The sequence below is a fragment of the Episyrphus balteatus genome, chromosome 1 (genome assembly GCF_945859705.1).
Source record: "Episyrphus balteatus chromosome 1, idEpiBalt1.1, whole genome shotgun sequence".
NCBI lineage: Eukaryota > Metazoa > Arthropoda > Insecta > Diptera > Syrphidae > Episyrphus > Episyrphus balteatus.
The window spans coordinates 114,310,544-114,338,527 of NC_079134.1; the positions used below are offsets into that span (position 1 = coordinate 114,310,544).

Here is a 27,984-nt window from a genome sequence, read left to right on the forward strand (position 1 = left end):
TAAAAGAAATAAAAGATAACTGATCTTCACTTTGCAAAATGAAAATTGAAACCAAATCACAAGACTTTAGCCATATATAGTTTCCCTAATCAGTAGCCACAAGCCATGCTTATCATTATCACTTGTTTTCTCACACTAACACAAAAATAAATTTGAATCTTTTAAATTAAAAGTTAAGATCTTAATAATTACCTGTGTGTACCTAATAAATTTGCTTAAAATCTCAGCCATGTGTCAAATATGGATTTAATTATCACAAAACAAATTTAAATAAAATACCATAAAACCCAAATGAACCCATCATAATTTTGTCTCAAAAATTTCAGTATTTTTGTTGTTGTTTTTTGTTATAAAATGTACCTTTAAAAATTCATGTCACCGAAACAGGTAGATAGTTTGCTGGTGGTCAATAAAGTTCGCTGCGACTAACAACGCCGACGACAGTTTTGGTGTAAGTATAATGTATAAGGGAAGTGGCCATGCGCTAAATGAAACGATTTCGCTATAATATTACCGTCATTCGATTATGCGTTAATTGCTGAAAAACCCCCAGACAAGGTTCACACAACCAATATTAGTGGCAAACACAGAAATTTCGCTAAAAAATTTAAAACTCATCTGTATGACTGGCAGATCGCATTCGTATCTAGAGCTCCGTCGCGATCACTTCATATACGAGCAGTATAGAAGGTATATGTATCTATAACTTTGGCGATTACAAAGACCAGATCTACCTGCTTATACTACCTAGTTAGTTCACCTGTGCGGTAGTGCACCTGAAGTTTCTACCTTAATCTACGCGCCCTCCCTTAATGTCTATATCATCGGTTGGGTTTAAACTGATTTCTGATATCAGTTCCATTCGCTTATAGTTTGTCGGTTATCGTGCACGAAGTGGTTACGGTGATAGATATTGATGCGTTGCTGTAACTTAGTTGAAACCTTGATAAATGCCGGCGAATCGCAAAAAAAGAAATTTGTTAAGTAAATAAACTCAGCATTTTTAGTGCGATTTGAAGTTTTTTGTATAATTTACTTGTATCTCAATCAAGTATTGTAAGCCTCTAGTCGTAGATAAACCTTAAACAAAATTTGTCATCTAAGCTTTGAATTATATTTAATGTTTCACTAAATTGTAAAGTGTTTGAATTATTGTGAATTACAAACCAAATAGGTACAGAGATATTTTGATTTTTTTTTCTTTTTGTTAAAGTGTATTTTCCGGTTGTTGTTTTTTTTTTAATTGATTACCTGCTTTCACATAAAAAGTGTCATAAAAATTTAAACTGAATTGCACGGGAAAATTGTTTTTTTTTTTCGTTATATGAAATCGGTACAAACCTAGATACCTAATTAAGTTTAAAAATATTATATTTTCACGGTAAGTCACTTTATTTTCTGTTATGATAATTAGACAATGTAATAATAGTGAATAGTTTGTTTTAGCAATTTTAAGTAAAAATAGATTTTCATTAAATAAAAGATGCAACAATGAAAAAGTATTGGGTTTCTGTGGAAATAAAAGGCTGTACGGAGCCGCAGCACAAGCTTGATTGAGTAAAGTTGTCAAAATTTGTCGTATGTGCATTTTTAAAGCTACCCACAATGTAAAAAATATGGAAGTAGTGCATGTATCTTCATCACATTTCTGTGAAACTAATTAATATTTAAAACTAAACAAAAACGGGGAGTGAAATACCAAAGAGGTAATAAATGAAATATTTGAAAAAGTCAGTTGTTGATTTCGTCCAACTCTGTTTGTTGTGTTTCTTGTAAAACTTTTGTTTTACATTGTGTTCAGCTAGTCACAGAAATAGTGTAAAATCTTTAAATAATTTTTCAATTTTAAAATGTAAACCGTCAACTTAAACTCGATGTGGCTCCTAAAACATCGAAAAACATGAAATTTTACTTATTTATTTATTTATTTAGGTATTCAACTTTGTAAATATACCATTTTTGAAAACTATTTTGAATCAGAATAAGTTTTATTTAAATAGTTAACTAAAGTCATAGAATTCAATTATTTAGGTAAAAATAAAATTAGAAATTGAGTTTTATAACTTGAACTGTGAATAAACTTTGTAGTGAAATGGTTTTCAAAATAAGAAATGTGTTATTTATTTACTTTTTCTCAACTATAAAGCAATGTTCAAGTGAAAAAAAGAAAAAAAAATATTTTAATCACTTTCCTCATGCAAATTCATTTTTCTAGTTGCCGTTCCAAAGAAAGTTGACTTAATCATTCTAATAATTTGAATTTTCCTCATTCCATATTATGACAGAATTACCCCTAAAGAAAATGTCCCATATCTCAAAAAAAGTAACATTTATAATCAAATGTTTAACATACAAGTACTTTCCAAAGTTAAATCATAACTCTCACAAAGTTTCAAAAACTAAAGTATTTCAAACGTCTACAAATTTCACTGAACAAAAGTGCCCGCCATATGTTCATGTGAGTCCTAATATAAGTGGCTCTAAACGAAAATATAGTCAACGAGCCCCTTTTACGACGCTTTTTTCCAGCCCATTGCCTTTTCTTGGCGCTCTTTATAATATGTATGTTCTCAGTCCAGGATTGCCATTTACTGAGATTTTCAAAATAAAAATGTGAAAGCAAGCATAATGTCATACTCTACCATTCTAACGTAAGTGCTAAGTCTAAGTAGGCCATTTTGCCCGTTTAGTGTTTTTTTTTATTTTTTTAAGTTTCAATTAATAGGTACCGAAAAAACTGAACTAGTTCTAGCTCTAGGCCAACTTATTTCAGTTTTTATCCTTACATACATTTACTGCTTTCTCTAAATTCAATTCTTTTTTAATTTTGTTTTTTTTTATAAAGTCAACAAATTTTTTAAAAAAACTTTAGTGGGTCTCCTTTTTGAGATTTCCAGAAGCAGTTTGGCTTATTAAATTTCAAATAATGGTTTGAAGTTGCTAGCATTTCGTATATGTCGGTGCTACCAGAAAAACCATTTTAGACCAGCTTCCATTAATAATGGCCTTTTCATATATTCAACGTGAAAACTACTTCGGACTTTCTTGCTTGCTATAAGGATTAAAACTAAATAACTCTGAAATATTTTAAACGAATTCGTGACATGAACCTCTTCAAATTTTGAATGAATACATTTTTTTAAGTTCTGTAAAACCTACTTGTTTAGTACAGAAAAGTGATTTTCGTAAATTTGTTTTTTTTTTTCACTAAGTTTAAATTAGGCATTAAAATAAGATTTAAGCTCTATTTTATTTATTTAAAAGCGCATGTAGTTTCATGTTATAACATAAATCACAACATTCTTTACAAGCACGTTCATTGACTATTGTATTGTAAGAAACTTATTATTTTACGAAAGATAAAGCTGATTTAGTATTTTGAATTCTAATTAAATAAAAATAAGACGTTTATTTACAAGCACGTGTTTAAAATATTCACTTCTTTAACTTTTTGTTTCTACACGTCAAACTTAACAATGATTGAATGAAGATTGTTATTATTTCTTGTTGATTTTTTAAATTTTATTGCTGATAAAAAAAAAACTAAAAAAATAATAATAAGAATGTTTATTTCAGTCGAGATTGATCATTTAAATTTTATGAACAATCATATCTCTTGATAAGGAAACTAACAAATATAGTTAGAATTTTTGTTGTTATTCACATTAAGACATCAACGTATGTACTTACCTAATATTATAATTGTTCAATCTTCACAAAATTTGTAATGAAAAAAATTTGCTCGCACAAACAGTAGTAATTATTGGTAATTTGGTATGGTAATTTCGTATTTGCTATCAAAGACTAAAAAATACATTGTATAGGTACCTACTTGTATTATTTAGGTAAGAATCTGTTGTTGATTATTCTCGATTCAGTTCCAATTGCATGTTCAAAAGAGACATCCTGAAACCACGTCAGAAAGGCATTATTATACCAATTTCCTTGCATTTGCATGCAGCATGCACATTTTATTATTTTGGCGTTCAAAATAATAAAATGGGTCAAAATCCACTTCTTCACAAGTTGAACTAAGAAATTGACACAAAGATAAATGAATATTTGTTGTTTTTTTCTCAAAATTTCTTTAAGTTTCTAAAACAGAACTTTTCGAAGTTGTGTATAAGTAAGTAAAATGTACAAATTTCAAATGGACTTGACCCGTTAATATTACTCTGAACGCCTCATATTCTTATTTATATTACCACTATTTCCCAGACAGTTTTTAGTAAAATGTTTATTTATTAATTTGTTCAATTCATTTATTTCAAGCTACGATTTTTTTTATAATCAATGGCCCGACCCGAATTTAGAGGAAGCTCCATTTAAACAAAAATAAAAACATACATCTCACTTCCAAATTAAAAAAGTGCAATAATTTTAAAATCGACTTAGTTGTAGGTAAACAGCCTCTAAGCAAATTCTTAGTTTAGAGGTTATGTATGTTTTATTAGCATACATTTTATTTGTTTTGCTAAATTTGGCTCTATTACTATCGGTCTATAGAATAACAAATTAAAATATCAATTTCAAATAAAATATTTAAAATTTTTACAAATTTAGTTCTTACATAAAATTCAAATAAAAATGCAATTAATTCATTGTAGGAAAATCACTTTTAATTTCTTTTTTAGACTTTCTTTGCTGAGGTATACATGAATACAAAATACCGTAACATTTTTTCATAAAGAAATGGTCTTGTTCGAAGTGACCTTTCAAGAGCCTATATTAACCAATTTAAGAAAAAAATCGCTACTTATATCTAATGATAGCATTCACATACAAATATTATTTTTTAAATTTTTCTCTCCTCCATTCCAGACTTTCTATAGGCCTAATAACTGACGCATTTTTTCATAATTAAACAACTTCTTTATTTAAATTTCACCATATATGGAAGTTTATTCAAAGCTCATTGCGAATCAAAACAACCAATAAACTTTACACAAATATTTACATATCTGTGTTTGATTGATAATTTGATAATTGTGAATTTCGGTAACAATGTAAATAATTCAGTATCTACAGATTAGATTGAATAAATGTACCCTTTTCTAGTGCTTCAGTAAGATCTATACCGTGTTTTGGTGGTACTCAGTATTTTACTGAGTAAACATTTTATGTAGTAAAACAGAACAAATGATTACTTTTACTTATTATTTACGATCCTGTATTGTTGAAGAGTCACACATGTATGTATACCTAAGTTTAGAAAAAAAAAAATTTTTGTATCCTTAGTAATCAATTGTTGTTGTTTCCCGTCCAAAATTTTACTGATCTAAGTACCAAGTTAGCAATAAAACACGACTTTAATTGCACATCATTAATTCAGCAGTATTTCGTTACTGAGTTAACTCCGATTTGAATTATTATAATAAATAACAAACTCTAATCTGGCTTTGATAAACTGGGAACAAGGCACTGTTCTTCAATTAAACAACCTATTCATTGAGCAAAAGGGTTTTCCAACTTTAATCTGTTTAAGAATACCATTAAAAACCATTTAAGCATTTCAGTCACATTTGGTTTATATTACTTGCTCATATTATATAGTAAGTACGATATTTTTTTATGACTTAAAAATTCCCAAATATGCTGGTAATTTTCACAGTTCCATAAAATTGTTTTTATCTTCTGAAATCAATAGATATATTATTTGTACGTACAGGGCTTTAATCAGAATTTAAATATAAATATTGCATTTTATAACTCCTAATAATCTTTAACACGAGAATTATTATAAACCAATTCTAATTAACACAAGAAATTGTATATTGATTATTATTTATTTAACTAATTAACAACGTTAAAATTGTCTATGACTATATTGGAAAACTTATAATCCTACAGCTGTAAATGTTTATGTTATACCTCAGGCTTTATAAAATTCACTTAACAAATCAGATTATTCTGGATCGCCCCCCATAAAAGAATAAGTAGCCAAGTGTTTAGTTTCGTTTTATATATAAGTATTTTTTATAATACATAAACGGCTTTTATAACAACTTTGAGTCATAAAATTTGATAAATTCAATTTGAGTCTCCTAATTCAAATATTCAACAAGAATTTTTGAGTTCTACTAATAAATATAAAGAACTAATGATTTTTGCGCTTAAAAATGAAAAAAAAAGTTGTGAATTGGACTTTAATTTATATTTGAATTTTAGTCTTCTGTTGTTAGGTTCTTTTATTTTAGTTTTAATTAAGTTGTTTACCACAGTGGCCATTCTTAAAAATAAAATTGGTGTGTTTGATAAGCTTTATGACATACTAAACACTTTAACAGCTTTGCAGGACCCATGAATAAGGTATATTTAGGTATGTTTTAATTGTGGAACGTTAATTTGGTTGACAAAAAGCACGTAATAAAAATAAATAACAATAAAGAAATTCGGTAATATAAATTCATATTTTATTTCAATAATTCCCTAATCGAATTTTAACACTTCCGTGCTAAAAAATAAAAAAAAGCTAATTGGCAAACAAAACAAAGTCTGAGCATTTTATAAATGTTTTCGTTCAAATAAATGTGTTTTACTTCAAATAAATGAAAGCTAATCATTTGTTTGATATAAAATAACTGATATATTTTTGTACAATAGTTCTGCAGCTCTTCTACCGGTGTGTCAAGATATAATTAACGTTTTAAAATGTTATTATTAGTACCTATACGTATACGTACAAAAAGTTAATGTTTGCATTCTTTTTTGTATACATTCCATACATTATACAGGGTATCCCAAAAGTAATGGTTCAAATTAAATCGACCTCTCAGAATCTGGTAGCTCGTTACGGTTACTGTTACGTTACGGTTTTCGACTAAATGCTGTTTTTGTGAAATTTCAAAAAACTGCTAATTTAAACCATGTATTGCCATGTGTCCTTTATTGATTTTTGTTTTAAAGTTTCTTTTTGTATTGTATGTGTAAAAATGTTTTCGACGTACGGCTCTGCAGAGCCAAACAAAAACAGGGATATAGGTATTCCTTAAAAAGTAAAACAACAAAAAAATATCTGTTGTCTGAATAAATATGTTTACTTTTTTGTTTTCATGTCATGACTTTTTTGACACCCTGTAGGTATACATTATATATTAATTTAAAATTAATTTCGGAAGGTCGTATTGTGTAACATTTTTCAATTTTCATTTTCTCTACAATTAATATTCATCAAAAATAGTAATTAGAGTAATTGCTTTCAAACAACACTTGTGATCTTTTATCTCTAAACACCATATTTTTAAGGTATTTATTTTCACTATAAATATAATAAATTTAATTTTAAAACGCCATAAAAAACTATAATTATCGATACAGAAAATAGTTTTAACTTTTAAGTTACAAAGGAAAATAATATTCTATACTCACAAGCTAATCTGACGTGGGTATTTAGCATTGAATGTAGTGTTTTCAGAGTATTTTTTATGAAATGACATTGCAATATTAAATTGCACAAACAACATATCTTTCACTGAAATTAAGTAACTGACAAAAGAAGAAATTGCACGGCTGCGACACATAATTGCATAACTTTATGATTCATGATTGAATTAGTATGGCAGATATTACCCTTTTCAAATGAGTTTTTCAAATCAACAATCGGGAAATTAAATGAACTTTCTCTCCAAATTTCAATTAGCATTTCTCTCTCACTCTACGTTAGAAGTGATGTTTACACGGAAGATCTTAAATGACTTGATTTTGGCCATGTACTTTACGATCAACTCAATTTTTTACCTACACGGTTTTAACTTCAATTATATTAATTTTCAGAGATTTGTACGCATAAGCAAGATATTTTCAAAAGTTCCACATATCCTTTGAATTAATTACTCAAAAATAAAACAATTCATTAACCAATGAAATCTTTCAATAAAAATGTTACTCATACGCCACAGTGTACCTTCCGAAAACCGCACAAGAATAATTTAAAAAATATTTAATCGCCGTCAAAATAATGAAACAAGTTGACTTTTGCTGACCGTTCACTGAATATAAAAAATATATATGATTTGTCGATATATTTACTTTTGGAGTTTTATAAGATGTAGGACCCCTCGTACTTAAGGACTTTGCACATGAGAGCGACCAACGAATGAACGAATGGACGAACAAACGAGATTTAACACATTTCTACGACTCAATTTCAAACAAAAAATGATTCAAATTATAAGAAACCGATTGATACTAATGTTAGAATACTAAAATTTGCATTTTGTTTGCTAAAATAAGAAAAATTTGTAAAAACAATTTGGTAGTTACGAATTGCAGTTTGGTTGCTACGAATTGTCAAACTCTATTCGCGTTCCACATACCATCCACACTACAACGAATAAATTGTTCGCGCGCGACTTAACCTCAAAATTACTCTTGTACCAACTTGTACCGACTTTTAGGTATATCGAAAGTGAAAAAAGTAGTGATAAATATTTTTGCAAAAATGTTTATCTACTTAGTTCATGTTTTGATAAAAAAAAATTTGAAATTTAATGTAAGTAAAAACAATAGAAAATCTAACCTTAAATACATATAAAAAAAAACTTTTTTAATAAAGTTAAAGAGTGATTTTTTTTATTTTGATGTATGTATATTCAAAATATTTACTAAAAATCAAAGCGTGAAATGTTTAGGTAATTTGAAAAAAAATTGTAATCGAGTTTCCTGTATTACAAATACTTTTGTGTAGACTTCTTTATTTCTGAGTTTTTATGCACATTTATGTAGTTCCTAGTATAAATAGAAATATATTTAAAAAAAAATCAAAAATAACAAAAATACGCTATCGATTTAATTTGGGTCAGCATAATAAAGAGCTTGGAGACAAGTTCTTTGGGAACACACACAAAGAACTCATGATTATGCTAATCAAATTATATATTAAAATTTAACAACTTTATCCATGCTTATAATAACAATTAACTTGAGAATTTGTGGTTTGGCTTAAGGATGATACAAACAAATAGACTCTTCAAGAAAACATTAAAAACTCATATATTAACACAAATTTATATGGAAATTGTTTGAAATTGAATAATTGAAAGCTACAATTTCAAACTTTATGTAAAATTATACTGTAGGTACAAGTATAACTTAATCTTGCATCCTATTTAATTTTAAATATGTTATTCTGTTCTTCATGTAAGAAAATTATAATAAAATAATTGCAACAAATTAAGAGCAATTAGGTACTACCTATTGATTAAAAAAAAAAAAAAAACAAATATGCCCTGTGCTTAGTACAGGCAGCTGTTTTTTTATGCAATTCGTTTCGAGTATTTATTTTAATTCAGTTCGTTAACTCTGTTTTTGCCATGTGACAGTATCCATTTTTGATTTCACACCTCAGTGAATTTCCGATAACAAAAAGTAATATTTATATTTAAATGTGAAGCTGGTTTGCATAATGCAATAAAGAGCAATTAAAATAAATTATATATTATTCTTCTTCCGAGTCACAAAAATAAATTATACGTGTATCGGTAACTGCCAGAAATGTCGCCAGTCGTTTAATCTTTATTAAAAGGATAACATGAAGGTGTGTATCTTGTGTAAACAAAAATAAATTCATACATTCATACATATGCGTTAATTTTTTGTTGTTTTCATAAAAAACGAACGAAATACTATTAAATGTATGTATATTACCTATTAACTTAATATGCGAAATAAAATAACAAAAAAAATAAACACGACTTAGTCGCACATTAAAATGTAAAATATTGACAAATCCACTTTGCTATGGAGAAAGTATAAATAAAAAGAAAACAATATTTTGTGGAAAATTTTATTCAAGCATTTAGAATTCGAACGTGTTTACTGAAATGTGATATAAAAAAAATATAATAGCTCCATAATTTCAGTTAAAAAATTGATATTTTATCCCTAGTTTGTATTAAATTTGTTTTGATTCCGGGAGATGATATTAATATACATATATAGCTATAAAACATTGAAGGGAAACAAAAGGTTTTTGAATATACATACCTAATTCAATAAGCCCAAATCAAATAAGTTTCTGTTGTCTATATTTTTTTTTTTTATTTTTAACAAGCAGCTAAATTTATTTATTTGTTACTAAAAAATACTGCATTGCTCGTACAATTTGATATGGAATTCCGCTAGCAGGAGCAGAGTCAGCATTTTTCTTCATCCAAATATCAAAGATCTGAATCATGTTATGCTATCACTTATATCCCCTAGTTTTCAAAATAAAAATCCACTTTTTTTTTACACGAAAACACGTTTTTATTTCCTCTTTAGAACAAAATAAAAAATTTTTTTTTTTTTTCAAAAAGAAAAAAAGTATTACAAGGCAGTCTTTTTCAACCACGAATTGTTATTAATTTTTTTGGGACTATTTTGATATACCTATAAAAAAAAAAAAATATTAAGTATTTTGAGGAGTGAACAAAAAATGGGAGCACCCAGATCCAAGTCTTAAATAAAGCAGTCGAATTCAAAAATCCACTAAGCGTGGAATACTATAGTTTATTTCGAAATGTACCTATAATTTTATTTAAATTGGTTCCATTTGTTCATTCTTAAAGATTGTGTTTAATGTTTTTTGTTACATTATATTTTTCCCCATTTTTATCCGTTTCGTCTAAAAAGAACTACAAAAATGGTGATTTTTCCCTTAACCTGGCAACCCTGCGATCCACATAATTGCTTAGTCTTAGTCTATAAAGAACATTATGCCCAAAAACAAGCAAATAGTGTCATTTAAAAAAATCTTAGATTATGGCACATGATTTTAGGCGTTTTTTCGAATGCTGAATCTAACGAAACTAAATCCAAAAACGCATGAAGTAGTTTGGTCTGTTTTTTTTGTTAGAAAAAAAAAATCATTATTTAAAATCAAAATTCGTCATCGCATATGTTCTGAAAATGTTTTTCAAATGTATCCATCATTGTCATATAACACTTTTTACTGTTAGAACATATTTTTTGCAAGGGAAGATGGCCGGTTTAAGTTTTTAAACTTAGTTTTTATTTTCATTAGATCATTGGCTCCCTCTCATAATATGTTTACTTTTTTCTAAAAACCTTCAAATTATATCTGAACTGTATGCACCACGGTTGTCGTGCACCAAAACCCAAAAAATTCAAAATTGTTATGATAGAAAATTATGGAACCGTTAAAATGTTCTATTATTATAAATTAACGGCTGAATAAATATTTATTTCAATTTTAGAATCCATAGGCACATGCAAGTATTAATTCTATTAATAAATCTTTTTTGATTGTTATTCAATAATAAACACTATCCAAATGTGTCAATATTGATGCTCTTGTAGGCAAACACAATCCAAAAATAACATTTATTATTCGGTTCTTGAGAACAAAAACAAAGGTTTAAATTTTGTTATTTTATTTTCAGCAGTTGTTGCTATCTGTAATACCTACATAATTTGTACATATTATGAACATTTATGTAAATTAAGGTGGGTCTCTCTGTTTCTATTAATAATAAATAAATGATGCTTTCACAAACGTGGATCTTTATATTGATAAAAAATTGGCGCATGTTTTTTTTTTTTCTTTTTTGTTTTTATTGATTTGGTAAAAACCCAAAGTTGTTTACAAAATGCCCGGTTTCGTTAAAGATACCCTCTTTGTTTGAAATATTTTTGAATATCCCAAAATATTTGTTCTATCTCCTTTGTTGCAAATGGTTTTAGATAATTTATAATTACGTGGTTGTAAAATTATCCTGCTTTGATATTTTGATCCACTGGATTAATCACATCAAATTGGTGCAGAAATTCTTATATTTTTGTTTTTTTTTTCTTCATTCTTAATTCTCAACAAAAATACTGGATGTCGTCGATAAATATTACTCTTTTCAACTCCTTCCTTGTGATAAATTCATTCAGAAAAAGTACTATATAAATGTATGTTCTTTATGCTTAAATGCTTGTTCATACATACATATGTAGGTCGAACTGCTTAAATGCTTGTTCATACATACATATGTAGGTCGAACTAATTCTTACTATTTTATACGAGAATGAGAATCGTTTAATGAACTTTAAGTATCACATTTTTTAAGACCCCCAGCCTTCCTTTAACACATCTTGTCACACAATGTGATACCTCTCCTCTTCCCTCCTCCCTTACAGTTTTATTCATAAACGAATTAGAGTTAAAGACTCTATAAAATTACAATACTTCCTAACTCGACATTTGTATTCTTATCAATTTATTTAACTCTTAAATTTAACGCATTTGAGTTTTGAGGAGGAGTCTCAGAGTCTACATTTTTGTTTGTACTTCATCTAATGCAAACTCATTGTTAAAAATGGTATGAATCTAGTACATATATCGCTATTAGTACTATACTACATTAGTACTATACTACATTAGTACTTTAACTTCGCGGCAATGGATCTTTTTTTTTTTTCAGAAAAGGATTCACCCAAAAACGATGAAAAAAGGAATATTCACCCCCTGAGAGAATTTTTAATGTTTCAATAAATAAATAAGGCGGTTAATGTTTTGAATCAGCAATTAGATTTCGGTGATTTACATAGATTTTTTGGGTAAAACTTATGGGGCTTTTCATGTAATATAAAACACAAAAAACTTGTTTCGATATAATATATTGGTTCTTAAAATCGGGAAAAATTAAAAAAAACCTCACGCTGCAAACTAAAACGCTTACTATTTACCTACAATCTAATCTTTTTTTAATGAAATAAGTGCCTCCAACAACTTTTACTAATTACTTATTTGAATTAAAACTTGCCTATACGAATTACATACAAAAATAGATAAAATTATCACAGTAATGACCACTCTCATGCACATGAGCTTGTCTAAGGTGAACATGTGCACCCGCGATTACAATGATTTTGTGTGATATTAACAAGCTATTTAGTGGGGATTCACATGTAAGGTATAATTAGATATTTGATCAGAAATCACGGGCTCGCTCTGGGGAGTCCGTATTTTCAAACTTCTCCATTTACTATGAAGACGGAAATCAATCATGCCAAAAATAATTCAACGGTTTCGCTTAATAGCTTTCTTATAGAAGCCGGCACTTTCTGATTCCTTTTCTTGATTGTCAACTAAACTGTAATGCAATTTGCCTAGAGCTGAGATCCAACAAAAATAAATGCATTCTCGTAGAAAATAAATAATGTAATAAATACTCGTACTTACACGCATCTTCACGGTTGAAAACGTCTTGATAGTTTAAGCAATTGGATGGCGACAGGTATTGTCGATAAGACGGAGACACTAAAAAATAATGTTACAGTAAAGTGCCTCCTCCTAGACCAGTTTGAGTTTGCTTTGAGGGTTAATAGAGGAAACTTACTGAACTTGATGACGGATTTACCATTGCTACGTGCAAACAAGCATGACAATGAAGAATTCATTGCAAAGTCAAATGTAAAAAAAGTTTTATTTGGAGTGTTCGTGCGCGAACTGGAAATATAAATGGGTATTAGATATCAAAATACAGAGAGATATTCTATTCTAGAAAATACCAATAATGAAGACCTTTTTATGTTTTTGGGCAAATCTCCGTTTCGATTATCTTTCTAATTAAGAACTTAGGAGGTTTTTGCATGCACTGTTTGAAGGCAGGTGTATAGTTATATCAGGCTGAGTTTAAAATTTGCAACGTCCTGATTGTTTCAACAATGTTCAAGTCTTCAATTTGGCTAATATTTGCCACAAATATAGAGAAATTATTATAAATAAATAGACCAGATTTCTTTTTGTTGAAACGGTTGGTGACCCAACCTAAATAAGAATGATAGAGAATATGATTATAGACCTTAAAATAATGAAACATGCTAAATAAATACATATGACATGCAAATAAATATTTTTTTAAGAAAAATTTTCAATAAATAAAACACGTTAATGAGATGTAATCTCCGATAATGGATATATTGAACTTAAGGTTAAGAATAAAGAAATTGGAAAAAAGTACCATGAAGTAGTCTTTAAACGACAATTTTTGAATGAGGTTATCATTTTTAAACCAAAAACCATAAAGAAATAAATGTATTTACACTGTAAACAGAAATTTATTTAAAGGTATGATACCTTTAATTAATTTTCTGTTTACATGCAGACAGACAGAAATGTAAAAAATTACTACTTTATTGTTGTTACATCATTTCTGATCAAAATATCTAGGTCAGTTGTATTATGAATACAAAACTTAATTTTTATGTTAAACTTACCTTAATATCGCAAGTTAAAATTCTGAGCAGGATCCGGAAGCTATTAACACCAATCATATAATTATAGACTCACGTTCCACTTAATCTCATTAAACCTGCAGACGTGCATGATTTATTTTACTTATATTCATTTATTTCTTTTACAATGGTTTAGTTTGAAAGTCAGTTTCTATGGCGAAAGAGTTTCAATTCATCTAAAACTAAACTCAGTTTACTTGTATTCTTCTCTTGGAATTGCCAATCGTGTTTATATAAAAATTGCAATGAAGTAGCTTCAATTTCCATGATTGGACTTTTACTGTATCTTAAATAATACAAAAGAAAAAAGATTTTTTGTATTTAACACACGTTCCTTGATTGAGAGAACACACACTTTGCTGTTGCACGTTATTTGTTTTTGTTTTCAAATTGAAAATTTCAATGTCTTTCTTAAATAATGCCAAATAATAATAATAGTAGGTTTATCCATAAGAAGTAGCTAGATAAATATCATCCAATAAAGAGATAACTTCAAACTTGAAAACATTCTCTTATCACTTCTGTGCTATAAAAAAAGATACCACACAAATATTTTGCATTCATTTTAAGATAGCTCATGAAAGATTATTCAGTAGTAATAATCGTAAACTTTAAACTTTTATAATATAGTAAGCAATTACTTCACAAAAATTTATTAAACCAAGCGATTAGAGTAAGTAATTTAAGTTGTTAATGAAAAAGCATGCTGATATGATATCAAATCTAAGCTTTTGATCTAATTCCTGGAGACAGTCGAAGGTTTTAGGAGTTGGAAAGTTTGTCAAATTAAAAAGCCGAAGCCAGATTAAACCGATTAGCCTTTCTTCTGTTATCAAATGATCTTCGCGAGGAATGGGTAGATAAATAAAATTAATTACTCTCAGTTTTGGGTTCATAATCAGTTAATTAAGTTTTAAAAATACCTGTTTTGAAACTATAGGTAGGTACAATGGTACATACTAAAAAGGCACGAACAGGGTCCTACTAATAATCAAATTTAAAGCTAACTTTAATATTTAACTTAATTCTACATATTTCACTATACCCATAACCAATATGGTAGTCAGTTTTTTAAAGCCTAATGCTCTGTTAAATTTTATAGTTGAGTTTCCCAGTTACACTTAGAAGCGAATCAAATAAATTTGTATATTAAAAATAAAAATTACAATGGATAAAATATTTTTTCTTCAAAGTCTCATGGTCTCATTTTAAAGATTGAATTTTTTACTTCAAATTGATGGTAAAAACATAAAATGCATACTGTTGAGAGAAAGCAAGCGTTTTTGTTTCCCTGTTAAATAAGTCCGATTCAAGATACTGTCTTGATGGATTGTCCTAATAAATTTGGATTAATTGAAGACACGGTCTTTACTAGTTCACAGCTTTATTAAGAAGAAGTTATAAAAAAGTTAGGTTTTGACAACCGGAAAGGTTTTCTCTGACAATTCATAAGTAACCTTGTAAGCAAATTAACAAAAAAAAACATAGAATTATTTACAGGGTGTTTAAGTGCAATTAATTAAGTGAATTATTCAATTTTATAGCAAATGTTAAATGTTAAAGTTAAGTTAAGATAATTAATAACAATTTAAATGAATATTTGATGGAAATGTATTTAAGACTCAACATCCTCCCGCCCTTGAAGGGACATAGGTTCTTCAATAGGAAGTCGTCGAATTCTCGTAACAGCTCGTTGAACTTCGCCAGTAGATGTTTTAAGAGTCACGACTCTCACGACATTGTCCTTTCCAGGATGAATTTGGACGACTCTGCCCAGTCTCCATTTCAGTGGTGGAAGGTTTTCATCTTCGATTGTAACCAGATCATTGATAGCAATTGGGTACCCAGACTTAGCCCACTTGGCGCGAATTTGTAGATTCTGCAGGTATTCTCGGGACCATCTAGACCAAAACTGTTGGAAATACCACTGTAATTGCTGGTAACGTGTTAAGGTATTGACGTTAGAGTGGTGTAACTGTGGCTCGACTGCTGCAGTGAGAGGTGTACCAACCAAGAAGTGGCCTGGAGTAAGCGCTTGCATGTCGTTTGGATTCTCAGATAGAGGTGTAATTGGCCTAGAATTGAGAATAGATTCAATTTGAATTAAAAAAGTATTAAGTTCGGGATATGTTAAAGAAGAATTTTGTAAGGTTCGTTTCATATGAAACTTGCAGCTTTTAACGGCGGCCTCCCACAAACCCCCGAAATGAGGAGATCGAGGAGGAATGGTTTTCCACTCTATCCCATCTGCTGCACACGCCTTAATTATTTCATCTCTGTTTTCACTCCTCATGAACATTTCATAGAGCTCATGCAATTGGTTTCGCGCCCCAATGAAATTAGTAGCATTATCGCTGTAGATTACTGAGCACAATCCTCGTCTGCCAATGAATCGTTTTAGAGCCGCTAGAAAGCTGTGGGTAGTTAGATCCTCCACTAACTCAAGATGGACTGCTCTGGTCACAAAGCAGACAAACACTGCAACATAAGCCTTCATAGGCGATGTACCTCGACGACGAAAATGGATGCTAAATGGGCCGCAAAAATCAACACCAACTATATTAAATGGCCTCGACTGTTGTACTCGATGATGAGGCAAATCACCCATAATTTGAAGATTACGAGATGGTTTTGCTCGTGCGCATCGAACACATTTGTGAACAATCTTACGAGTCACCATCTTACCATGTATGGGCCAAAACCTTTCACGAACTTTGTTGAGAAGCGCTTGCGGACCAGCATGAAAATTCTTCTCGTGCAGATGACGAACCAAAACTGTGGTGAATGCATGGTCTTTTGGCAATAACATAGGATACTTTGTGTCGAAGTTCAGATTTGAATTAGTTATTCTGCCTCCCACACGAAGTATTCCCTCAGAATCCAGGAATGGTGAAAGCGAGTTGATGTGACATCTTGAGGACAGCTGATCGCCTTTAGATAATGTTTCGATTTCTCTTTGAAAACTTGTGAGCTGAACGTATTTTATCAAACCTTTCAGAGCTTTGTTAAGTTCTGCGACACTTAGCGGTCCAAATAACTTAATATTTTTCTTGAAGCGATTGTTTCTGTATCTGAACAAGTATGCAACTACTCTGAGTAGAGACTCGTAATTGTTGTGGTATTTTATGTTTTCCATAAAATCAGTTTCTATAACAATCTTTAAAATCGTTTTGGTTCTTTTTCGTTCAAGCTGCAGGTTTTCAGCATTCAAAATTGCATTTGAGGAAATCCAATCGCTTTCTTCCAGATTCAGAAAAGAAGGTCCTCTGAACCACAGGTCGCTTTGAATTAATGCTGACGGATATGATCCTCTCGATATCACGTCCGCAGGATTCAATTCCGAACGAATGTGTCGCCATTGAGAACTTGAAGAGTGTTGATGAATAAATGAAACGCGATTGGCTATGAAGGTCTGCCAGTTACATGATTCCTCAGCGATCCAACTCAGAACAATTGACGAGTCTGTCCAATAAGTTATGTGCTGTAAGATGGAACCGAAAATCTCTTTTAGTCGTTGCACAAGCTGAACCATCATCGCTGCGGCACACAACTCCAGACGTGGTAGTGTAACCTTACGCACCGGTGCTACTTTAGATTTGGCACATAACAGGTTAGTTCTTACAGTACCATCATCATCTACAGAACGTATATATACACATGTACCAAATGCACCTTCTGAGCTGTCTGAAAAGGCATGAAGCTGATAATTATCTGTATGACCAAAAAATACACGGCGATGAATATGCAGATTGTTGAGCTCATGTAGACCTTTTCGAAACTTTAACCATGAGTGATGACATTCTTGGGGCAGTGCTTCATCCCACGCAAGCTTCAGACGCCACAGCTGTTGCATAAACATCTTAGCAAGAACGATGACAGGGTTTATAAGACCCAAAGGGTCAAATAGATGTGCAATATCGGAAAGAACTGTTCTTTTTGTTATGCACTCTGAAAGCAGGGGAGTTATCTCATAGTGAAAATTGTCTTCGACTGGGTTCCAATAGGTACCTAATGTTTTGATTACCTCTTTACCTTTTATCTTGAAACATTGCTCACGATCAGTTTCTGGAATTCCTTCTAAGATTTCAACAGAGTTTGCACACCATTTTTTAAGTATGAAGCCACCTTTGCCCAGCAACGATATTAATTCTGACTTTAAAGCCTTTAATTCATTGAGAGAATCACAACCAGTGATCAAATCGTCGACATAAAACTCAGAGCTTATAGCTTTAGCCGCTGCAGGAAATTGTTCCCCTTCATCGACAGACAGTTGTTTTAATGCACGAGTTGATAAAAATGAAGCACAAGCAGTGCCAAAAGTGACTGTGCACAAACGATAAATGGCAATCTCGCTCTCACAATTTCTCCATAAAATGTAATGAAATCGTCTATCAGACTCATCTAATCGCACTTGGTGATACATTTTTGTTATATCAGCTGTCATAACAAATTTGTGTCTCCGAAATCTCAGAGCGATGGAGAATAAATCTGGCTGAATAACAGGACCTACCATTAGAATATCATTTAATGATTTCCCAGAACTCGTTTTGGCAGTAGCATCGCACACCACTCGTAATTTTGTAGATGAGCTTGATGGCTTTATGACGCAGTGATGGGGGAGAAAATAATGTGGGGAGGTGAGGTCTACATTGTTTACCAATTCCATGTGAGAGTTCAGCAGCATTTCGTTCATAAAGGCAGAGTATTGTTGAAACAGGTCTGGGTTTTTACGGAATCTTCTTTCGAGGGACAGAAGCCTCCTTTTGGCTATATCATAAGAATTCCCTAATAAGTTTGGATTCTGCTTGAAGGGAAGTCTCACACTGAAACGACCAGACTCTAAGCGCGAATAGTTGCTCACAAAATGATTTTCGCATTCCCTTTCTTCTGTTGACAGAACATCTGTTTGACAGTTGAAGCTTTCAATTTCCCAAAGTATTTGTAACGATTTGCTTATTGTTTCATCGGTTTCGGATTCTTGCGGATTGTCTCTAATAGCGAAACTAAGTCTGTTGGAAGTGCTCTGATTATTGGATTTTGGAAGTTGACCGGCTACTACCCACCCAAATAACGTGTTTTGCAACGCAGGTAAGTTCGGTCCTAATTTAATCTGTCCTACGCATAGTATTTTGTAAAATAAATCCACGCCAAGAAGCAGATCTACACGCTGAGGAACATTAAATTGTGGATCAGATAAATTAATATTATTTGGAATGTTCCATTCTTTGATGTCAATTTTTTTATCAGGTAGCAGTCCTGTTATTTGTGGTATCACAAGCGCCTCTATTGTAGCTGTAAGTCCATTGATACGAGAACTGATGTTAAGAATTGCTTTGTGTTTAGCCATTGTTACAATGTTATTGGCGCAAGATAAGGTGGTATTTGATTGCAGACGTTGCGTTCCAAGACACTGCATAAGCCTTTCAGAAATTAAATGTGTTTGAGACCCTGAGTCCAAAAGTACACGGCAAGGTATGACCTGTTGACATTTGTTTAATATATTTATGACTGCTGTTCCCAAAAGACTATTTTCAGAAGAGCTGGCGTACATTGAATGAGAAGTTGAAGCAGGTATTTCGTGTGAAGTATTGAGGTTCTGAGAAGACGTTGGGTGACTACTTGAACTAAGTGGGGCTTGTGGTACAAAAGTTGGAGCATTTTCAATAAGATGCAAGAGTGTGTGGTGTTTCTTTCCACAATGACGACAACCACTAGATGGACAATTAGCGCTACTGTGATCTGTAGATTTCAAGCAGTTGTAACATAGATTTAGATTTTTAATTTTGTGTATACGTTCGGGAATAGAAAGACCTTGAAATTTGTAACATCGATAAATAAAGTGGCCGGGAACTGAGCAGAAAATGCAAGTGTTTTTTGTGGTAATAAAGGTTTTTACATTGTTTTTTGAATTAGATTTCTGACCTTTGTGGTTATCAGATTTTGTTGAACAATCAGGAGTAAATAAATGATTTGTAATATTACCTTCAAGATGCTGAGCTCTCTTTTTAAGAAAATCGGTAAGTTCCTTTAGACTTGGTAGTCGATCTGTTGGTGCGTCATCATTCCACTTACTCAGAGTAGCAGGATCCAACTTGGAAGTCATTATAAAAACAACAACATCGTCCCAATGTTCAACGGGTCTTTTCAGATTACTCAATCCAGTTAAATGGTTGCTGATTTTATCCACAAGGTTCCTTAAATCTACTGCGGATGCCTTATAAATCTTGGGATGATTGAATATGCGTTGGAGGTGCTCCTGGGCAATAATTTTCTTGTTTTCGAAACGTTCCTTCAGCCTTGCTAGTGCCACATCGTAGTTGTCGTCTTCTATTTTGAGCCCTTCAACTGGGGCAATCGCGGTTTCGCTAAGCTTCGAAAGCAGGTAATGAAACTTAGCTTGCTTAGACAGTTTATGATTGTTATGCACCAGTGATACGAAGCGATTGTACCAAACCGTCCACTTAGTCACGTCACCTGAAAATGAAGGAAGTTCAATTACTGGCAATTTGATTGAATCGTGATTATTAGAAGTTGATTGGGATACGTCCATTGTTTCATCCTTGTTCACATGTTTAACGTTCAAAAGAACTTTAAGTGTGGCGATGGTGGAGTAGTAGACTTCTTCGTTATGAGAGCGATCAGGATTGTTGATTTCCTCGTAATCAGCTTCTTCAATTTTCAATTGTGCCACCTTAAAATTGCTAAAGGCAGACTCTAGAGCTTCAATACGAACTTGTAGATCGGGCACAAACGTTGAAGCAGGGTTATCTTTGGCTTGAACAGAAAATAACCTCACTCTTTCAATCTGGTCCATGGCCACAAATCGTCGAGTTTTAAGAGCTTCTAGACCCTTGAGTTTCTTCTGCTGGGCCTTTAAAGCAGCTCCATCCACAGGTTCGCCTGTTGCACCCTTTTCCGAACTGGTAGTTTTTGTGGCTGTATCGTCATCAGGCATTGTTGATAGTACAGCAAATATTGTTTAGTAAACGTTAAATTTTGTGATACGATCACGTCGGGGTCACCAAATAATGTTGAGAGAAAGCAAGCGTTTTTGTTTCCCTGTTAAATAAGTCCGATTCAAGATACTGTCTTGATGGATTGTCCTAATAAATTTGGATTAATTGAAGACACGGTCTTTACTAGTTCACAGCTTTATTAAGAAGAAGTTATAAAAAAGTTAGGTTTTGACAACCGGAAAGGTTTTCTCTGACAATTCATAAGTAACCTTGTAAGCAAATTAACAAAAAAAAACATAGAATTATTTACAGGGTGTTTAAGTGCAATTAATTAAGTGAATTATTCAATTTTATAGCAAATGTTAAATGTTAAAGTTAAGTTAAGATAATTAATAACAATTTAAATGAATATTTGATGGAAATGTATTTAAGACTCAACACATACGATAGTATTAGCGCTATCTTTCAATAAATTGCACTTAATTTTTGTTTTAAATGTTAAATTTTCCAGATACTCTCTTATTAAATTTCAGTTTTTTTTCTTCCATACCTACTTCATTTATGTTGATTGGATCTTCATAAAGTGAACGGATTTTTAAGTTCTTAGCATTGACAGTTTTTACAGAACGCAAAGTTTTATTTTATTTTTTTACTCCTTAGTGTATAAAATTTACTTATGTTGTTAGATCTTGGGATGCCGCGAATATTCGGTTATTCAGCTTATTTTTTGATATTCGGTATTCGGGCGAATAGTTCACCACGCCGAATACCGCATGTTAATTATCTTACAAAAAATGTTTTTTTCTTTATAATCAAACATTGAATTGCAATTTTAAAATAATTTCTACAATATCTTTTTTAATTAAAAATAATAATAAGCAGTTTTTAAACAAAAAAATTATTCTTCCCTAAGCAAAGAAAAAAAAAAGAATTTTTTCTTAAACCAACTTGTTTTGGAAAATTAAAATTTTAACAAAACTTCTTATAAAAAATTTGTTTCCATAAAATATTTGGTTCATTTTTTGGGGAGGCTCTCAACGCGGTAAAATCAATTAAGGTAGCTGGCCTACTACATTATTATTTATATTTCTTTGTTAATTGTTTTCTACACTATATTATATGTAGCTTTTTTTACACTTAGGACTTATTTTTCAATAGTCAGTTAAAAATCAGTTAGTACTTATTCCCCAGATAGAGAAAAAATCAATTTTTCAACAGGCAGATATAGCTTATTCCTAGGAATAAAACTATCTGTTTCTTTTAGAGACGAATAAAAATTATTCTAAGGAATAATTTCAACAAAAATATTGTGTCATTGTCAAAGCTGCTTTGAAAGAATTTTGACAAAAAATACAGAGGAACACAAAAAAACAAAAACAATTATGAATAAAAATGGCGTTTAATTTTGAATATTTTTGAATTTGACAATTTTTGTTTTCTTATTCTGTAGAATAAATTATTCTTGATTCTTGATAAATGATTCTTGAAAAATTCAATGTTTTTATCTGATTGTTTATGAGCCTAATAACTTTATTCGTCGAACAGTTAACTGGCTGTTTATTAGAAGATTGAAAAATCGGCTCTTAATTAAATTAATTATTTATTTAAGCCTTATTTAATCGTTGTTGCATATTTTTTCAATATAAAACCTACTTTTTTTTTATATTACAGTTCCTTTCACCAAACGGCTATGATCTCAAGTCCCAACTGAAAATTAAACTGGATTGAATACAACTGTGATTTACTGCATATCCAAGATGACTTTTGTTTTGCTACCATGCCTTAAGGGGTGTAAGTATTATATTTTGTTATTTTATTTGAATATTAATTTAATTAATAATTTTATTATACGATAGTTAAAATGTCATTTGAAAAAGCAAGTTAAACTTATTATTGCATTAAAAACTAAACAAGGAATTCTATTGACAAAAAAATCTGATCAGGCTACATAGTTGTGTTTTCTATAAGATCTTTATATAAAATGAAAACAAAATATTACATGGTTAAATTTTAAAGTTTTTGGTTGGCGCCAAAGCCAACTAGGTGCTACCAGTGATTGGCATCGACGCCAAATTGCATTCACAATAGGTCATATCACCCATGATTTGCGGGTATCTTTAAATGCTGACTGGAACCAAATTTTTTGATGAAATGCACTTTTGTGTTTTCATAAGAGTAAATATCCAAGCAACATGTACATATACATATGAATTGGAACGATTTCCATTGTTTAAAGGAAATCTTAACCACTTACTGGTAACTTGTATTTAAAATAGTACTGACAAAAATTAAAAAGCCAGATTTGACGTAGGTACTACAGGTGCTAATAATCCCTTTTAGACAAATTAAGGTAGGTATCTAAGAACACTGTTTAGTTTATTGTATTAAAGGATACAGATAGTTCAATAAATGAGGAGTCAGGAGATCTGAAAAATAATTTTTTTTTATTTTACTGTAATAGAAATGTTTTATTGGAGCAATGAATGCAAATAGCACAATTTAATTGATATGAAATTAATATATTAAATACAAAGAACTAACTAAAATGTTGGTATCATTTTGTGTCAAACCTCTAGAGACATATCTAACTATTAACCTCAGTCGTGACCATTAAAGAGAACAGGATTATCAACCATTATTTAAAATCATTACATTTCATTCTAGCCATGCGAGTATATTAATTTTCACAAAATATGACTCGTTTTTTTATGGTAAATACAAATTTCACGAACATCTAATTAGCATGTTCCAAATCAAACACTGAAACGAATTTTGCGCGTGAGAGATACACTCGAAGATACATTAATAATATCAGAAATTTGTTGCTATGCTTTAATGTATCTACAGCTAAGAAAATGCATTTATTTATTGCTCAAGAGCAAATAGCTATAGGTAAAAACTCATATATGGGAATATATATGTAGGTATACGCATATAACTTAATGAAATAAAATGTTGGTACGAGAATCAGATCACTATAATGAGTTATCCAAGGAAAACCAATGAGCTTATAATAATTAAAATTGAATCGAAGGCAGTGCTTTTGATAAAAAGAATTATTACAAAGCTGTTCAAGAATTTAAGGTATCTAAGAACACAAAATTTACCAAAAGAACTCACTATTACAAACTTTATGTTTGTGATTATGTATGTTAACGTTAGAACAGACTGGTGTAAGGTGGCAGATATAGCCAGACCCCAGACGAGATAAAAGTGAAGGTGATTTCTATCGGACTTTTGCCGCCCCAGGCAAATTCAATTTTGGCGCCCCAAACTTTAAAAAAAGGAAATCGTACAAATTAATATTAATATCTTCTTCTTCAATACGATTCAGCATGTCTTTTTCAATGGAAATTGTTGCCAAGGCTGTTAATCGTTCCTCAGTCATAGTTGAGCGTATAATGATTTTTCTTATTTTTTAAGTTTTGGAAAAGAAGCTTCCCCTTTAGCAACACTTACAGGAAACGTTAAGAGAATTTTTAACACAGTTGTTAAATTTGGATACAATTCAAGCAAATGGTTTGAAGCTAAATAATTTCAAATTGATAGCGGTTTGAGATCAGTATGATTTGACGTTTGATTGAATATATTAATATCACCAAAGGGATTCCTAGCTATTATATTTTTTGAACTTCGTCGCTAATTCTTGCTGTCAAAATTGCTTCTAATTTCTCGGAATCCTTAAAGTCAACATTCTTTGAAATATCGCAGAGAAAACCGAAGTTTTCGTTCAGATTTTGATATTGTCCAAAACACTTCGCTGGCTTAGATCTATAATTTTCTATGTTTTATATGGAAACCCCTGCAGACATACAACATTATAGTTCTCAGCCAGCGACTTGTCGAGAGAAGATAACGTCATATCGATTATGTGGTAGAAGAAATCAACCAAATGTTGTACATTTGATCACCAAATCGTTAAATTTACTACATCGAATTCGATCGCAAAATTGTAATTGTTACAATTTGGTGATCAAATTGACAAGATTTGGCTGTCAAATTGACAACATTTGGCTGTCGGGTCAATTTCTACAACCAAATTTTTGTGGGTGTATGGTGCCCCTTGATAGATTTTAAATTAATAAGATATTTTTGTAAGCAATATCCCACGTCGAGGTGGTTAGCTCTATTTACTTTGACGCCAGAGGTCTGGGTTCGATTCCAAGCATCGACAACCTAAAATTAAAAAAATCCAAAGGTACTGCTTCTTGCGAGTAATTGACAAATTCCAAAAGTATCATTGTCTCGAAAAAGTACATCTTTTTCTCTAGTTAGCTGTTATATTGAGTTATTTCTTATCGGTATAAATATATATCTTTTAATAGCTTACATTTTGAATTTTATGAAAACTAATTCTATAGGCATTTTTTTTTTTATTTTTTAAAAAATGTTTAACAAGTTGCTTTTTTTTAAATGTTATGATTTGCTTTCTAGTCATACTTTCTTAAGTAAAGGCGAAACCTCAAAGAATACTAATTTATTTTTTTTTTTATTTATTTTTATAGTTTCGATCCCGAAAAGATTCAACATCGGTGTGATGTTGTTTATGATGTGTCTTATAGCATATATGGCTCGAGTTAATTTTTCTCTGAATATTATTGCAATGACAGAATCAACAAAAAACAACAATGAAACGCTTCCAGACGTAAATAATTTATAAATATTTTTAATGCAGTTTTTAGATTTATATAGCAAATTTTTCGAATTTTTCAGCAAGGACCACGTTACAAATGGAGTGCCGATGATCAAGCTTTACTTTTAGGAGCATACTTTTATGGCTATCTCATCACTTCTCTTCCAGGAGGAATGCTTGCTGAAAGATATGGTGGAAAAGCCGTTGCCGGATATTCCTCTATTTTTTCAGCCGTTTTGACAGCCCTTACACCTCTAGCAGCTTCCTGGGGCATATGGGCAGTGTTTGCAGTACGCTTTGCCATTGGTTTTCTAGGGGTACGACATATAACCTTTTTACTTTTTTTTTAAATTGCTCATAACTTTTTCTTAATAGGGTGTCGTGTATCCTTGCTGTCATTGTCTCATATCAAAATGGTCACCACCGCAAGAGAAAGGCAAATTCGTGGCAGCTTTAATGGGTGGGACTTTCGGTACGGTGATAACATGGCCAATTAGTGGTATTATTGTAGAGGGCATGGGGTGGCCCTGGGCCTTTTACATGATTGCCATATTCATCGCTATTGTAACTGCTGTATGGTTTATTATTGTTGATGACAGTCCAGCACAGCACACAACAATTACCACCGAGGAACGTGATCTCATACAAAAATCGTTGGGAGATTCCCTATCCTCAAAAAAGAGGTTACCACCATTCAAAGATGTAGCAATGTCCTTGCCATTCTGGTCGCTATTATTACTTCATTATGGAAGCATGTGGGGACTGTTTTTCCTCATTACAGCAGCACCAAAATTTATGAGCGAAGTAAGTTCGGAACATAACCTAAACCTTAAGGAAAACTAACTATTTTTTGTTAATAGGTTCTAAAATTCAATCTCTCGTCGGCCGGCTTTTTGTCAAGTTTACCACACTTAGCAAGATTATTGTGCGCCTTTGGATTTGGAGCAGTTGCTGATACAATTCGACGCAAAGAATGGATATCAGTTACGAAAATACGAAAATATTTTTGTATTCCATGTAAATAAATAAATTTACATATTATATTAGAAAACCTACTAATTTAACACGTTTTCCGTAGCCCATATTATACCTGGATTGTTTCTCATCATATTGGCCTTTTATGGTCGCTCGCCGTACGTCTGTGTGGCAATAATGACACTCTCGCTTGGTTTTAATGGAGCCGCTACCGTTACAAATTTGGCAAACTCCCAAGATTTGGCCCCTAACTATGCAGGTACACTTTACGGTACCATTAACTTTGTTGGGACAACGCCTGGTATTTTCTCACCAATGATTGTTGCATACTTTACAAAAGATCAGGTAAATCTTTAAAAATAATTAAACTATCCTGTTTTTTCTTAACTTAACATTTCATTTGAATTTCCTTTTTAGAACACAATCGATCAATGGCAAAATATATTCCTTATTGGTGCCGGTGCTTATATTCTGCCTGCGTTTGTATTCTGGGCATTGGGATCAGGGAAGATTCAAAAATGGAACGAAATCGACAAGGACTCGAATCAGACAGATGTCATCAATACAAAATTATAAAAACTACAATGTTACTATTATGATATAAGTTTAGCTAGTAATAATTATTAAATTTATAGAAAAAATTTATTTTGTATTTTAATTGTAAGGATTGGATTGGAAAATAAATACAGTATTGTTTCCAGTAGTGGTTTGATTATAGAGTTGTAAACTATTTTGAATTCAATGACAATTGAGTCGAATCTCCCCGCTCTTTGGCTTTCTTCCCATTATGACAATATCTGTTTTTCTAAAACGTTTATTATCGCTTATTAATGGATTCGTTTTTTTTGGAAACAAAAATATCCAAAGTAAAAATATTACCGCAAATATAAATGGAAAAATGTGAAAGCATTTCAAATTTCCAGCCCAAAACGATTCGTCTCGTATTCTTTGATCAGGCTACAATTTCTATGAAACAAATTTTTGACGATGCAAGAGCGTATCGAAATATTGCATCAATGAATATACATTAGGCTAATTAATACAGTCAAATAAGGAGAAAAAAGGGGTAAATCTCGGAATGAATGTTAGTAGAAATTTTTTTTGCTCAATATCTTCCTTTTGCCATTCTATAACATATCTCAAAAGTCTAGAAAAATCTCATGTCCGCTTGTCGCGATTTCAAGGCCAAATCGCGAA

At 31.1% G+C, this 27,984-nt stretch overlaps 2 protein-coding genes across 3 annotated transcripts; one reads left to right on the top strand and one right to left on the bottom strand.

Annotated features, from left to right (window-relative positions):
- The first annotated feature begins 349 nt into the window (after nt 1-349).
- Nucleotides 350-27,490, top strand: LOC129921162 (sialin). Of its 2 annotated transcripts, none has more exons than XM_056002863.1 (8): nt 350-451; nt 22,851-22,970; nt 25,685-25,824; nt 25,893-26,129; nt 26,188-26,616; nt 26,673-26,829; nt 26,891-27,132; nt 27,205-27,490. In XM_056002863.1, exons 2-8 carry the CDS (start codon nt 22,937-22,939, stop codon nt 27,361-27,363), a joined length of 1,398 nt encoding a protein of 465 aa, XP_055858838.1. In that variant the 5' UTR covers nt 350-451; nt 22,851-22,936; the 3' UTR covers nt 27,364-27,490. The 2 variants fall into 2 exon arrangements, with proteins under 2 accessions (XP_055858838.1, XP_055858837.1); XM_056002862.1 differs by lacking the exon at nt 350-451 and adding an exon at nt 627-1,381.
- On the bottom strand, nt 15,839-21,178 carry LOC129909926 (uncharacterized). The gene has a single exon (XM_055987101.1). The coding sequence runs from the start codon at nt 21,176-21,178 to the stop codon at nt 15,839-15,841; it is 5,340 nt and encodes a 1,779-aa protein (XP_055843076.1).
- Nucleotides 27,491-27,984: the final 494 nt, after the last annotated feature.

Coding starts and splice junctions, on each gene's coding strand:
- LOC129921162 (XM_056002863.1), top strand. CDS start 22,937: ATGACTTTTGTTTTGCTACCATGCCTTAAGGGGT. Junction 26,830..26,890: donor AAAATATTTTTGTATTCCAT/GTAAATAAATAA, acceptor CGTTTTCCGTAG/CCCATATTATACCTGGATTG. Junction 27,133..27,204: donor CATACTTTACAAAAGATCAG/GTAAATCTTTAA, acceptor TTTCCTTTTTAG/AACACAATCGATCAATGGCA.
- LOC129909926 (XM_055987101.1), bottom strand. CDS start 21,178: ATGCCTGATGACGATACAGCCACAAAAACTACCAGTTCGGAAAAGGGT.